Genomic DNA, 14716 nt, shown 5'->3' with positions numbered 1-14716 from the left:
GCCACCTCACCTCCTGTTGCCAGAGAAAGGACAGCCAGTCCTGGGCAGCCTGACAAGGGACACGTTTCTCTGCCTTGAATTACACTCAGCTGTGCAGAGAACAGAGCGCTGGCTGGCTGCAGGGTGTGGTGTGGCATGGCTACCCTGGCAGTGCCAGGTCTGTAGAGCTGAGTTTGGTGTTCTACACCGTCACCAGGTGTGCTGTGACTGGGGATCGCAGTGCATCTTAGCTCATTACACGAATTCCCCCTCCTTCCCCTGGGTAGTGGCAGGACACGGGCCTTCTCCTGGTGACGCTGAAAGTCCTGGTGTGTAGTGTCACCATCCTCTGCTGACACAAGCACTATACATACATGTGAGAATGTGTATGTAAATATGTGTGATGCATATGTGTACATGTAAATACAAGCATTCCTGCTTTCTGAAAGTTTGCTTTTCGCCACTGCACTTCAGCCAGCCCCGCATTGGCACCTGTTTTTGCTAATGGAAAAATCCGCAGAGGATTCTTGCATTTACAGAAAAGGGTGAAAAGTGAGAGTAGCCTGCAGCCTTTGTTTCCCGCCAGCTGTGGTAAGGCAGCATGCACGCATACGGGGAGGGGCCCCGCCGAGCTCCTTCCTGGGACCACACCCCGTGTCTCCGCACCAAGCACCAGATCTCTGTGGGTCTCTGAGCCTCTGGGCTTTATCTCAGTTTATTCTGTGCATCCGTCAGCAAGATGTGTCCTCTGGCATCAGAAATGGGCTCCTAAGGGTGTCGCACTTAGAGCAATCCTGGACAGAAGCAAGCATTTTGATAGGGATGAACAAAATAGAGCATTGTATGTGCATTGAGTTTCATTTCAGGGAATGCTATTAAATGCTTCCAAGCAAAGTAATGGTCATTGCTTCTTCACTGTGAGCCATTTTGTCTGAGGAAACTTGCATAGGACTCTACCTTCGGAGAGCAGGGGGAACCTGTATGTGAGTATTGATTGGGTCTCTAACCTGATGCTGCAGAAAGCTAATCTTAGAGGGCTGTATCAGCCAGGTTCAGACAAACAAACCAGCCACTTTAACCAACAAACCCCCAAGTGAATAATAGCTCAAACCCCCTGTAAGTTACTGCTAACTCCTGGAAAGTTCAAAAGAGGTATATTTGGTTCCCAGGTGGCTCTCCTCCGGTTCACAATTCAGGAACCTAAGCTCCTCCCACCTGGTGGCTCCATCTCTAATGCCACCCTCAGCCTCCGGAGATGGAGATGGCTGTGCTGAATTGGCTGCATCAAGCTGGTGGGAAGCGAAAAGTCTGCAGCACCGCATGCTGGAGATACTCATGGGCCAGGACAAACATCACTTTTGCTCACACTCCACTGGCTAGAATCATCAGGTCATATGGCCACACCTAACTGCAAAGGAGGCTGGGAGAGGCAGTGAAGCCGAATGCCCACAAGAGGGAATAGATTCCCTGACAACTAGCCAGTCCCTGCCCCAGAGAAAGTGCAGAAATATAGGGCGTGACTGGCATTTTCATAGAGCTGATCACCCTGTTGGGAAAATAGGCCCTACCTACAGGAGCAGTTCTGCACTAGTGCACTTCAGATAAAGGGCCAAAGGGGGAGTGCTGTACCAGCTGCGTGAGGAACGCACTGTCCCTGGGGATGACAGACCTCCTTACAAGTGGGGTGTCAGTGCAGTCCCGAAAGGGGGCAGGTTTTAGACCAGTAGAAGGAGCAGGGAGAGTGAGGCATGGGGAGAAAGACAAAAGCAAATGCGCAGAAGTGAGAGGGGGTCATTCCGGAAATAAGGAAACCTGTCTGGCAAGAAAGGAGGCAAAGGCTTTCATCATCAAAGAAAGCATTTGAGCTAAAAGATGGCGCTGACCTCTGGTTTTGGAGATGTGTCTCTTTCTAAGATCAAGTGCAATCTCAGTCACTGAGATAATGTAAAAGAGGCTGTGAGGTCAATTTCAGACCTATACTGAATAATCTTGCTACCTCCATGTCTAAAGCATTTAAAAAATCATATCTAAATCCAGGATTTACCCAGACTCACAGGTCAAAGACTTCAAGTTTGGAGTATTGCAGGTGAGAGGTTTGATCCCAGTAGACACTAACAGTAAACATGGACTATAGACAGGTGTGTGATACAGAATTTGTCCTTTAAGCGGGTGGGCTTTTTAAAAAGAAGTCATGGTATTCTCCTGTCAGTTATACTTCCTAAAAGAACTTAACATTTTTTATTCAAGTATATTTGGCATACAATATTATACAGTTTCAGGTGTATAATATAGTGATTCAATATTTATATTCCTTATGATGTGGTCTCCACAGTAAGTCTAGTAACCATCTGTCACCATACAAAGTTATTACAATATTATTGATGGTATTCACTGTGCTGTACACTACATCCCTGTGGCTTACTTATTTTATAACTAGAAATTTGTACCTCATATTTCTCTTCACCTTTTTCACTTACCCCCCACCCTCCCCTCTGGCAAGCATTAGTTTGTTCTATGAGTCAATTTCTGCTTTGATTTGTTGGGGTTTTTTATTCTACATTTAAGTGAAATTATACAGCATTTTTCTTTGTCTGAGTTACTTCACTTATCATAATACCCTCCAGGTTCATCCATGTTGTCACAAATGGCAAGATATCATTTTTTAGGATTAATATTTCATTGTATATGTGTCACATCTTTATCAATTTTTAAATGGACACCCTAGGTTACTTTCATACCTTGCTTTTGTAAATAATGCTGCAGTAAACATAGGGGTGTGTCCTAGGGAGATGATTTTTAATTGTTTGAGGAACCTCCACACTGTTTTCCACAGTGGCTGCACCAATTTGCACTTCCACTAATAGTGCACAAGGATTCCCTTTCCTCTAGATCCTCTCCAGCACTTGCTGTTTGTTGACTTTTGGATGATGGCCATTCTGACAGGTGTGAGTGGTATCTCACTGTGGTTTTGAATTGCATCTCTCTGATGATTAGTGATGTTGAGCATCTTTTCATGTCTGTTGGCCATCCGTATGTCTTCTTTGGAGAAATGTCTGTTCACGTCCTTTGCCCAAATTTTAATCAGGTTATTTGTTGTTGTTGTTTTATGCTTAGTTATGTGAGTTCCTGATATATTTTGGATATCCCTTATCAGATACATCATTTGCAAATACCTTCTCCCATTCAGTGAACTGTCTTTTTGTTTTGTTGATGGTTTTCCTTTGCTGTGCACAAGATTGTCGTTTTAATATAGTTCCATTTGTTTGTTTTTGCTTTTGTTTCCCTTGCCCAAGGAGACAGATCCAAAAAGATATTGCTTTGATTGTATTTCCCATATTTATATTCTATCTACTTTTCCCTGAGATCCAAATTAATCCGATGACATCACGGTGCCAGTTTGAAAGCCATGCACTTGCTCTCTGCCCTTGGACTCTCTCTGGCTCTCTTCCTCTGTCCAGGAGAATAGAGTTTGTTATAATATTACATATACATATACATATACATATACATATACATATACATATACATATACATATACATATACATATACATGTGTAGCCTTTCATTAAAATTCTTTTCATAAGAAGTTTAACATTTATGGGCTTATTAGTTTTGTGGCTACTTAAGGGACATTGTGTGAAAGAACAATGTTTACTATCATTTTCTTGCCCACCGCTTTAACAGAGAGGTAGATTTATTTTCTAAGACCATTTTTATTTGCCTTACATATCAGGAAACCATAACAACAAATGATTCATTTGTACCTTGAGCCTTTAAGAAATTAACTACCGCCCACTCTGAGTTATAGCAATTAATGGATATGAGGCTGTATGAATTTCAGCATACTGTTTTATTTATTATCCTTTCTGTACATGGCTATATCTCTGCCTCCCTGTGCGGCAGGTCAGGTGGCCACCTCTATCCCTCTATTACAGGTGAGGAATCTGAGATGGAGATGTGCAGTTGCAATCTCAAGATCTGGGCAAACCTATGCCTCAAACAGGGCTGGAACTCAGGGCGCCTGGCCCCTTGCCCTAGGATCTGTTCCCTTTTCAACGTTACCATACCTATATCTGTGGAGTAACTGGCCATTTGGATAATAACTGCTGAAATGTAGCTTCATTTAGGAGGATGGCTTTATACACACACATATTCATGCAGAAAGCGAAGGATGACATCATATCTGATAAGAAAGAGTGAAGTGTAACCATGAACTGAATGAGAAGTCAAATAACCAATCTATAAGGACACTTCCCTCAAATCACATGATGTACCACTCAGATTCATTATTTTTGGTTGAATGTCATTTCCCATAACTTCTTGGACTGTTTGCATATTGATAAATGTATTTTTTTTAGGTTTTGGAACATTATAATTCTTTGGGCACTTTCCCAATTTTGAAACTTACATGTTGGTGGGGGAGATATAAAGCCATCTTTTTTCTTCATGGAGTACAGTAAGCATCCGGGAGTACTTACTGAATATTACACATTGTGACAAGTCCTGGGGATTAGATAATCTGTGCCCCCAGAAAACTCAGATTGTACAGGGAGCTTGAGGTAAGGACTATAAAAATTGGGCAGAAACAACATCCTGGTCCTAGTTACCTACCGATGTCTTAGCTTTATTGGAGAAATTAGATTTTTCAAAATAACAGGCAACCAGTTTAGGACTTGTGCCCTTTTTTAAATGTTTTCTTTTTCTTGTCTTTTTAAAAAAATATATTTTATTGATTTTTTACAGAGAGGAAGAGAGAGGGATAGAGAGTTAGAAACATCGATGAGAGAGAATCATCGATCAGCTGCCTCTTGCACACCCCCTTCTGGGGACGTGTCCGCAACCAAGGTACATGCTCTTGACCAGAACTGAACCTGGAACCTTTCAGTCCGCAGGCCGACACTCTATCCACTGAGCCAAACCAGTTTCGGCAGGACTTGTGCCCTTTTGGTGAAATAAACTCCACCAACATGGGCTGAAAGATGCAAGAGTGAGCAAGCTGCACTGAGAACAGCTCCCTCGCAGAGAAAATGCCTTCGCTCCTGCAGAGGGAGCAGTACCTCCTCCACAGCTCCAGCACAGAGGCCCTCACCCAGCTCAGCCCCAGGGGGTCAAGCGAATGTGTCTCCTTGTAGTGGGGTTTGCTGTCCATGCTGACAACGGGATGGCTCTCCTGGGACAGAGTGACTCGTGTGACAGCCCCTGCACTCCAAAGTAACCCTACCATTAATGAGTGACAGGAAATCTCAGTCATTTCCTGATCAGCATCAGTGTGCAGCGAGGCCTTCTGGGAGGACCAGGAAGAGGAAAGCTTTTCAGGGTTGTGTGTGTGTGTGTGTGTGTGTGTGTGTGTGTGTGTGTGTGTGTGGAGGGGGGGGGCAGGGGGGGGGCCTGGGAGACAAGCTTAGCCCCATTATTTACTCACTCGATTAGAAGTTTTTACTGTCCGAAGTCACAAAAGTTGTAACCAAGAGAAGCCAGGCTGCACGTACCATTTTTAAAATGTCAGCAGCTAGCAGAAACATTAGACATAAATCACAGGTTATATTGTATTTGCAATTAAACAGATCAAATTTAATGTCCACAGAAAAGCCTCAGTAATTAGTAAAAAGATTAATATAGTGAAATGTCCCTGGTTTAGCAGGCCTCCCAAGCAGAGCCGAAATAAAGAATGGAGCATATTATCAAGTAGCATGTGAATATTAATGCCCCAAAATCTGAGTCCCCAGGTCCCCGATGCAATTATTTTCCATTCACATTAATTGTTCCTAACAGATGACATTAATGACTTTGAGTTAAAATGTGTCCACGGGAAGATTTCACAAGATCAATGCTGTTTAGAAATAAGGTCACTTTTATAACCATTTGCTCAGATTTTTACCACTGCTCAACATAATGAGGTTAACGTGGTGATTGTGTTTTCATGTGAATACCAAAAGTTAATTTTCACCAGTGAGTGTATGGGGGTGTTTGCAGTTCTCTTACTACTTATTTTCCAGCCACTACTTGTTTTTCCCCCTGCAGCTTATTTTCCATCATAGACTGACAGACTGTGAAAGTGTGATTGTTGTTGATAAGCTGTAATTTGTGCACCCATGTATATAGAACACCGGTGAACTAGAATAAACTCTTTGGAGTCAGGATATGTATTATCCAATTGAGATGTGTCAACTCTTTTGAGATTTACCTGTCCAAGTCAGGGTTTTGGAATGGAGAATTAAATCATCACGATCCCATGTTTCTGCTTGTTTTCACCTAGAAACTTCACTCACGCATCTTACATCTTTCATCCGGAGATCTGCTCTCAGAGGTGGAAAGGAGCCGGAGTCTGACACAGACACGGAGCAATGCTGAGACGCACGTGAGTTTCCTGGCGCCTTCAGAACGCTTGTTTAGGTGGCTGTTTCTCCTCCATCAAGTTCAATGTTGTGAGGGAACCACCGTGTGCCTCGCTGAAGCTTTGTCAGGCAGACAAAATGCTTTCCTGTGATCTCTGAAACTCAGTCTCACGGCCCCCCGCCGAGAGAAGGAGCCGAAAGTGTCACTCCAGGCAAAAATATCATAAATCTTGGCTTTGTCCCCAGGATACCTTTTGGGGTATTGATTACATCTCAGAGTCTCTGAGAAATGGTCAAGGAGCTTTTTATTAAAGCCCGTGTTCCATATTAGTCATCCTCCTTTCATGATATATTATGTATGAACTTTTAAAAATTCATGGGCTGTACAATTTTTTCTTCAGCAAGGGTGAGTTTTGTGCTTATTTGGCAAAACTTTAACCAGCATGGCTTTTAAGTATCATTGACCTAAAAAAAAAAGTAGCTTGAAAAAAAAACCCACAGCCAAATAAATATATATGGAAAAATCTTTTGCTTAAAACAATGACAGATGAACATTGTGAATAACTGGCTTTTTGATTTTACTGTATAATATTTATAAGGATGGATAGGATATCCTTTATCAAAAGTAAATGTTCTCAAGTTAGATTGAAGTGAAATTTTAGTGGAATTCCATCACTTTAAATATTTATGAATATCTTAATGGCATCCTATCTGTAATATGGCCTTAAGGTCAGGAATATTTTAAGTGTGCAGTTTTTATTCAAGGAACTCTTGCCTTCATTCTCTCTATCCTTTTTCTTAGCTAAAATTGTGGATTTTGTATTGCATTTTTCACAGTAAGGAAGGATGTTAAAACACATGACTGATTCAAGATAGTAGTCTAAAATATACTTTGAATAGTGCAAATGGGGTGTATTTTGCCAAGTAAATCAAAGTAAGATAATGTTGCAGTGGAAGCCAGTATACATTTTTTAAAGAAGAATTTTAATAATTATCATCTTCTATTACAAATTATAACTCTTCTCAGTAAGATATCTGGTATATATGTCCAGGAGGTCTGCTGTTGTTAGGGCCTTACTATAGCATAGTGGCTATGACCTGGGTCTGACATCAGCATCATGTTGGCTAGGTGCCCTTAGATATTGACACCTCACCGCCTCAGTTTCCCCATCCAAAAATGAGCCTAATGATGGCTGGTGTTTGTTTGTTTTTCTGAGGATTGTGGTAAGGATTACATGAGATAATATATGAAATGTACTTAACATATTACCTGTTAACAATAGTGTCAATAATAAGCTCTCTGCTGCTTTAGCCCTCTCCTGTGCTTCAAAAGAATATGGCACCATGCCACAGCCACACAATAACGTGGCAGAGATGGAGACTGATAACTGAGGATGGTATTTACTAGTGTGTCCTCTGGCAGCTCACATCAGTGATCCCTGGAAACAAAACATACCTTCTGTTGGCTGTTGCTCATCATGGCTCCTGCATGCAAGGCGTCAGATAATGATGGCCGGTCAAGAAGTATCATCCAGGGCCCCTGAGGGAGGCTCTAAATTAATGATTTAAAAAGCCAAGATAGTATTTCAAAAACAGTTTTTAATAATAGTAGCAACACCTAAAAGTTACTAAGCATTGGTATATGCTAGGAGTTGTTCAAAATTAACAATAATCTTATGTAGGGTGTGTTTTCATTCTCTCCTCTTATGGAGAAAGAGACTGAAGCATGGATGAGTTAAGTCATTTTCCTAACCTCAAAGTTAGCAAGTGGAATAGCCAAGATTTAAACAAAACAAATGGCCTCGGAGTTCAAGCGCTCAATCACAGAACAGTGACTCAATAGAGTAGATAGTCCTATATGATAATCATGTGCTGTGAAGAGAGGAACTGCAGGAAGAAGAGCTCACTTCGCAGCTGTGATGTCAGAGAATCTGAGTCCCTTTTAAATTCAAACATGGATTGTCTAAGGTGGGAGAATGGTGGGAGAGTTCCCAGTAGGGAGGGCTAGCTGCTTCCTCTTTTTTTTTGCAGGGAATTACTCTATAATCTCTCTCTCTCTTTCTCTCTCTCTCTCTCTCTCTCACACACACACACACACACACACACACACACTCCCCATTTCACTGCCCATGGCCATACCTTTGGTCCTGCTCAGCTCGGCCCAGGTTGGACTGTGAGATCACACAACACGCTACCATCAAGTCCACAGACTAGGTAAACCCTTCTCACAGCTGCTCCTACGGGCTTTCTACACAGGCTCAGAGCCTGGGCCAGCAGCATCGAGGTACCTGAGAACTTGTTAAAAGTAACTCAGCTCAGGTTCCACCTCAGAATGAATGAGAATCTGTATTAAACAGACCCTGGATGATTCGCGTCCACATTAAAGTGTAAAAGCCTGGCTTGGAGGATACGTCTCTGCTTAACCACCCAACCCCACATGCTTCCATGACATTGATGGGCCTTTCCCACCTCCTAGATAATCTCCTGTCACATCTTGGCATCTGAAGTTCAAGGTCAAGGGAGAAGCAGCCATTCTCCCTCCTTTAGCTCACCTTCCTCTAACTTCCTGTCATCTGAATAATCCAGCAGCTAAGCCATGGTGCACACATGGGCAACAACTGGGCAGGAATGCGCCCTTGTTAAAAGAGGCTAGGAATGGAGTGAGGCTGCAATAACAATAATGCTGATAAGTGTATTGGGAAGGGTAGGTGGGAAATATAAGTTTCAATACCTTGGGAAAAGGTGGAATATAAACTGTAACGAAGCCGTGCAGAGTATGACAAGGGCCATTGGGGAGACTTAGGTCAGGTGGCCATGTAACATGCATCTGTCAGAGCAAAGCTAGTCCAGAGCAAACCTCACATGCTTACTCAGGCAACCAAATATGAGAGAACAGAATAAGAACACAGGAAGCACTCCACAGAAGCGATGCCCTATATGGTATTTCCTAGGGGCCCTTCAGGGTGTCCACGTGGCCACAGTCCCGAAGCCAGACACCAGGTGTGTCTGTGCAGTAAGACCATGGTTGGACGCATTGGTTGAGATGTAAATATGAACTCACCTTACGTCACATCCAGTAATAAACAAGGTCATATCAATAGATCTCATTAAAAGCCGGAGTTTAAGACAAGTTTTTCCTTTAATTGATATTTACAGTCCAATTCCAGGGGGGTGAAGTAGAGTCGTACAATATTTTTTTGGTCATTTTAAGATCACTTAAAGAGATTGTTATGCCGCAAAAATGAAGTATTGATAGCAAGGGAGTTGCCTAACAGTGGAAATCTAGCATGATTAAGCGTTATGGATATTGATTAGGCAGCAAATTAGACGGGCCCTCTGTACGTAGGTAGGGGTTTCAGATTCACCACAAGTACGCTCAGTACAGCATTCTCTTCACTCCCCGAGCCGGTGTTTAGTCACCGTCAGTTAGAATTGCATTTGGAGGACACTGATAAGTACTCGGGTACTAAAGGCACCTACAAAGTGTCAATAAATTGCATACTTAAGTGGCTTTGCCATTCTGCAGGTGACACAAAGACAGATGGTCCCCCCTCTAAGTGTTCCAGAGACAAAGCTTTACGTAGATAGGAGAGCAGAATGAGATGGTAATGGAGAGAGTCCATTCCCATGGCCGGGTGCTCAATTAATTTAGCCCGTCCAGTTTGTGTTGCTTCATCTGTTACGTGAGGGGCCCATAGAGCTGTGAAGAAGAGCTGGGATGTTAACAACTTGGGTCACTCATGCCCTATGCACACCCACTAGAACCTGAACCACCTGGTTTTTCGGCATGGGTACCAGATCTATTTGGTGAGACAGCCTTTGCCATTTGGACAGCCAACTGATATGAAAATCCCGTTATCTTTCAGAACCTCATTAGTCCTGAGGCTGGTGTTGCACTGTGCATGGCCTCCTAGAAGGTGGCACAGAGATGCCCTGGCATCGGATTCCTGATTTAGCATGAGGCATCAGAGCCGGAAGGGGCCACGGGGTAATCTGGTAGAAGTGCTCCACTCTACAAGGTCCATGGAGGCTGTGGGAGTCAGCTGTTTTATCTGCTCAAGCTCTTCTATCTGGGGCAGTGTGCATCAGGTGCTAGGCTCCCAGTCCAGCGCTCATGTTCTTAAACTCCAGCCAAAGATATGACTCTGGTTTCTTCCTTTTGTAGCATTAGAGTCATGTTTTGATTCTGGTCTGCTTCCTTAACCAGCCTGTCTAGATAAAATGAGAAACTTCCATTGTGACCCTTTACCTAATGAGGACAGTAGCTCTCAATAATCAGACACTACCTAATATGCCATATACTGCGCCATATGCCTCCCATCTAGCACCCCGGCTGGGCTGGTCCCTGCAGTAAAACCTAGAAGGCAGGCAGTACTGTCATGATTCGCTTTTTAAAAAGAAAACTGTAGCTCTGAGAGATTGATTTGCTCTGTTCACTTCTGCCTCACTAGGAGCTTGAGTTGTATTTCCTGTCCCCTGAGCCAAGCCCCAGCTCAGAGCTTTCCTCCTTTTTCAGGAATGCCAGCTGAGCGCCAAGCCAGGAGCCCCTGCCTTGAAAGGCCCCAGCTCTGGGGTTGCCCTCCCCAGTCACCTCTGTCCCCGCAGTCGCTGCAGCAGCAGCGAGCTGTCCCTTTCCAGCACCTGCAGCGAGTACTCCAGTGGCTCCTCCTGCACGTGGCACGATGGGAAGAACCTCAGGAAAAAGGTAAGGCTCCTTTCCAGGCACGTCGCCCTCAGAGTGAACCAGAAAATTACCTTCTAGAAGGAAGGCAGGAGGTAGGGCTAAGAAGAAAATGACCGTTTTTCTGAGTACCTGTTAATTCACTCCTCACAAAAACTCTGTAGGGGGATAATGGCGTCCCCATTATGAGGCAGCGGAATCAGGCCCACACCAGGTTAAGTTACTTGCCAGAATGCACACAACTAATTGGAGGGCAGCATGACAGAGAAAGAAAATACCGTGATAGATGACCAGCACCAGGGCTCAGAGAAGGTCGCCATGTCCCTGTTTTGATGCTGGGAGTCCCTTTAGTGGGCCTGCAAATAACTCTCCTGCTGTAATGAGTCCCACCTGCAAAGTGGGCTCACGCAGCCGGAGATTCCTTCATGCTTTTTACAGATATCTTTGCACAGTGGTGTGAGCCAAGTATTGGAAATAGCTGTTTTTGCAGTTTCCTAATCCTGAAGAAAAGCCAAGAGTAAATGAGAATAGAAACCCCAAATCAGACTGTTTGGAGGTCATTTTTTTATGATTCTTATAAATTAAGTTTACAATTTCAGAAGCATGGAAACCACAAAATTCCATTAGCTTCTAGAAAATATTGGTGAGGGGTAACTTCGTCATACCCTGAACAATAACTCGGGGAAGGACTTTAAACCAGAATGTAGGGCTTATTCCCTTGGACTCAGACTTCTAATGCAAAGTGAGCAAACTGTTATCAAAACTGTTCCCTTGAAGGAGATGTTTGGGTTGTGAATAATGACTGCTCAGGCCTGGCTCTCAGCCAGCTGGGAAGATGGTCAGGGATGTCCCCTCTCTTTGTCCCTGGCTCCCAGCGCTCCTGGCTCTGCTGTTTTGCCCTCACACTCGGCCTTTTTCTCCCTCTCAGGGCCTTTTTTTCTTATTTTCTTTCTGCCTTTAGCTAAAATTCTTCCAATTAGAACAATCTTTCATCTTCTAGGGAAACCTCTTTTTTTTTTTTTTTTTTTTTTTTTTTTTTTTTTTTTTTTTTAATGGAGCAATAAGGTTCTTAGGACACCTCATGCACACTCAGGTGGCCATGATTTAGAGATTTCAGGGTCCCGACTCAGAATGGCTGTGGTGCACCAGCACACCTGTCCACTCACAGAGAAAAGTCCCTGCTCTCAGGGACCCAGCCAGCTAGACACAGTCTTGCAACGACAGCTCAGATTCATATTACTTATGGAACTACTACAGTTCTTACTGTGTGCCAGGTACTCATTTAGTATTAACTTATATAATAAATACATATATGAATTTGAATGTGAATACAATATTAACTTATATATGAATAAATATATAGCCAATTGCTCTTATAGACCTTTTTAGAAATGGCTCTTATATACCTTATATTCTTTTTGTTTAGAAACAGAAAGAAAGCCCGCATGAAATACTCAGCCTGCCTTCCATGGAGCGATTTGGCCTCATTGATGAGTAACTGCCCTGTGCCATACAGCTTTGTTAGCACTTCCCAAGTATTAGCTGATTTAACATTCAGGACAGCTTATTAAAGAGCACCCCAACTCCCCCATTTTATAGATAAGGAAACTGAGATGCTGGGAAGTTAAGGAAATAGCCCAAGATCTCATAGCCAGTAAGTAGCAGAGCTGGCTGTTGATTCCAGAACCTTCACTCTTAACCACTTAGCTACACCAGCCTTGTTGAATCAGCTCAAATCTTGGAGGAGTTGTTCCAATTGTTGGGATGGTTTTGTTCCCAATAAGACCACGAATGTCCCTTTAAAAATGTGTAGACTGTAGTCCAGTCAAGAAATAGGAAAGGATGTGAATTAAACCCAAGCCCCTGCCTTGGCCACATTTTCAGCCAACTGCTCCCAGAGCAACTGCAAAGAATGAAGCTGCCGGTGGGAAGTGCCAGCTTCGCCCGTGGTCCCTCCCGTGGGGATTCATACTTTTTTTCTTCTTCAAGTTTTCAAATTGTTCCAAACTTTTCTCACCTTATGGAGTACCATAACCTCCTGTGCACAGCTGATGGAGGAATGTGGCCAATCTCACCGGGCAGAGATCCTGGGCCCCGGGAGGTTTGCAGCCACTGGCTGTGGAGGAATTAAACCACAGCATGGAAGGCTCTGGAGAGGCGGAGGGAGGTGCGATGGCCAGAGGCTGAGCACATCTTTTATGGGTTGAACAAAGCAGTTTTTTCAAGCTCTTGCAGGGTGCTTTGAGCCTGTCTTCTCTCCTTTACTGTGAATGTGACTATGGAGAACATGGACATTCTCAGAAAGCCACGCTGTGGCAGTCCGCTCACTGGGTGGTCTATAATACCCAAACTCACTGACAGGATTTCTTCTGATTCCCGAAGGAGCTTTTAATGGTGCAGGGGAAGAGGAAGGTAGAGGTGAAGCATCACCAAAGAGCATCTATCAGCAGCACTTATGACCCTGAAGAATTTTTTAAAGCAAACATGCTAGAGCGCATTATGCTAAGCCAAATAAGCCAGTCAGGGAAAGATAAGTATCACACAATCTCAATCATACATGGAATCTAATGAACAACATAAACTGATGAACAAAAATAGACCCAGAGACAAAAGAAACATCAAACAAACTGTCAAACCTCAGAAGGAAAGCAGAGGAAGGGAGGGTGTGGGAGGGAGGTCAACCAATGAACTCATATGCATATATAGATACAGACAATAGGGTAGTGAATGCCTGAGGGGTGGGAAGAGGAGTGGTAGAGATCAGTAGGGGGGGGAAAAGGGGACATACGTAATACTTTCAACAATAAGGATTTAAAAAAGAGAGAAAATAAATAAAACAGATAAACAATATATATTGTTGATAGCTAGAGTGATTTTTATGAAAATCTCTTAGATGTAAATAAATGTTCACAGCTTACTGAAAAGCTGAGATTCCAGTGTAAGTGTCTGACGCATTTTCAACCTCTGCTTATGAGCACATGGTTTGTGTTGAGAGTTATGGGACGGAGGTCAGCTGGTGTGGAGATGCCAATGGTAACTGCACTCTTTGTCAAGAAGAATTAATGGCGAAATTCTTCACCATTAATTTTATAGCCTTAAAAAAAGGCATTAGGTCAGTGCCCACATCCCACCAAGTCTCCAGCGTGCTGGCTTGTGATTAAACTGCAAGTGCCATTGGAGAGAGGTGAGGCAATAACCTGTGACCTCCATTATGGCATTGACTGATAGAGACGGGAGAAGCTGAGCTTGACTCCGGCATCCAGATGAAGTTGTACAAGCCCCAGGAACCCGATTGCCTGGGTTCAAAGCCCCACGTGGCCACTTTGGAAGTCAGTCGTAGGAAGAACCCAGCAAACTAGAGTTCACACCCTTGCAACCAGCTCTTTGTTAGCTGTGTGATTTCCAACAGACCCTTTTGCTGAACCTCAGGTTCCTCCCTAGCAAACAGATGGTAATGTTTCCTTCATGGTGTTGTTCTGAAAATTAAGTCAGAGTGCCATGTACGTGGCTGGTCCACAACAGGTGCTTAGCCAGGTTAGTTTCCTCCTCTGCCCTTCCATTTCCTGTTAGCAATACTATGAACAAACATCAATGTCTGTGTGGAATGCAGCATGTTTTTTCTATGTCATTTCTTGGTCACTTCTCCAAAACTAACTCTAGTACTGGGTAATGTCCGAGGACAAGAAATGGACTTTTCAGCCGATACTGTTTTGGCTCAGTG

At 43.5% G+C, this 14716-nt stretch overlaps 1 protein-coding gene across 1 annotated transcript in view; it reads left to right on the top strand.

The window, feature by feature from the left end:
• Positions 1-14716, top strand: part of NCKAP5 (NCK associated protein 5) — a 946230-nt gene that overhangs the window by 817521 nt on the left and 113993 nt on the right. The window contains exons 11-12 of the mRNA XM_084893312.1: positions 6236-6337; positions 10831-11019. Coding sequence (XP_084749438.1) covers positions 6236-6337; positions 10831-11019 — 291 coding nt within the window. The remainder of the gene's footprint in view (positions 1-6235; positions 6338-10830; positions 11020-14716) is intronic.

The sequence above is a fragment of the Pipistrellus hanaki genome (genome assembly GCF_964339955.1).
Source record: "Pipistrellus hanaki genome assembly, chromosome: 8".
In the NCBI taxonomy this organism is placed as follows: Eukaryota; Metazoa; Chordata; class Mammalia; order Chiroptera; family Vespertilionidae; genus Pipistrellus; species Pipistrellus hanaki.
This window is presented reverse-complemented; position numbering and strand designations above follow the sequence as displayed.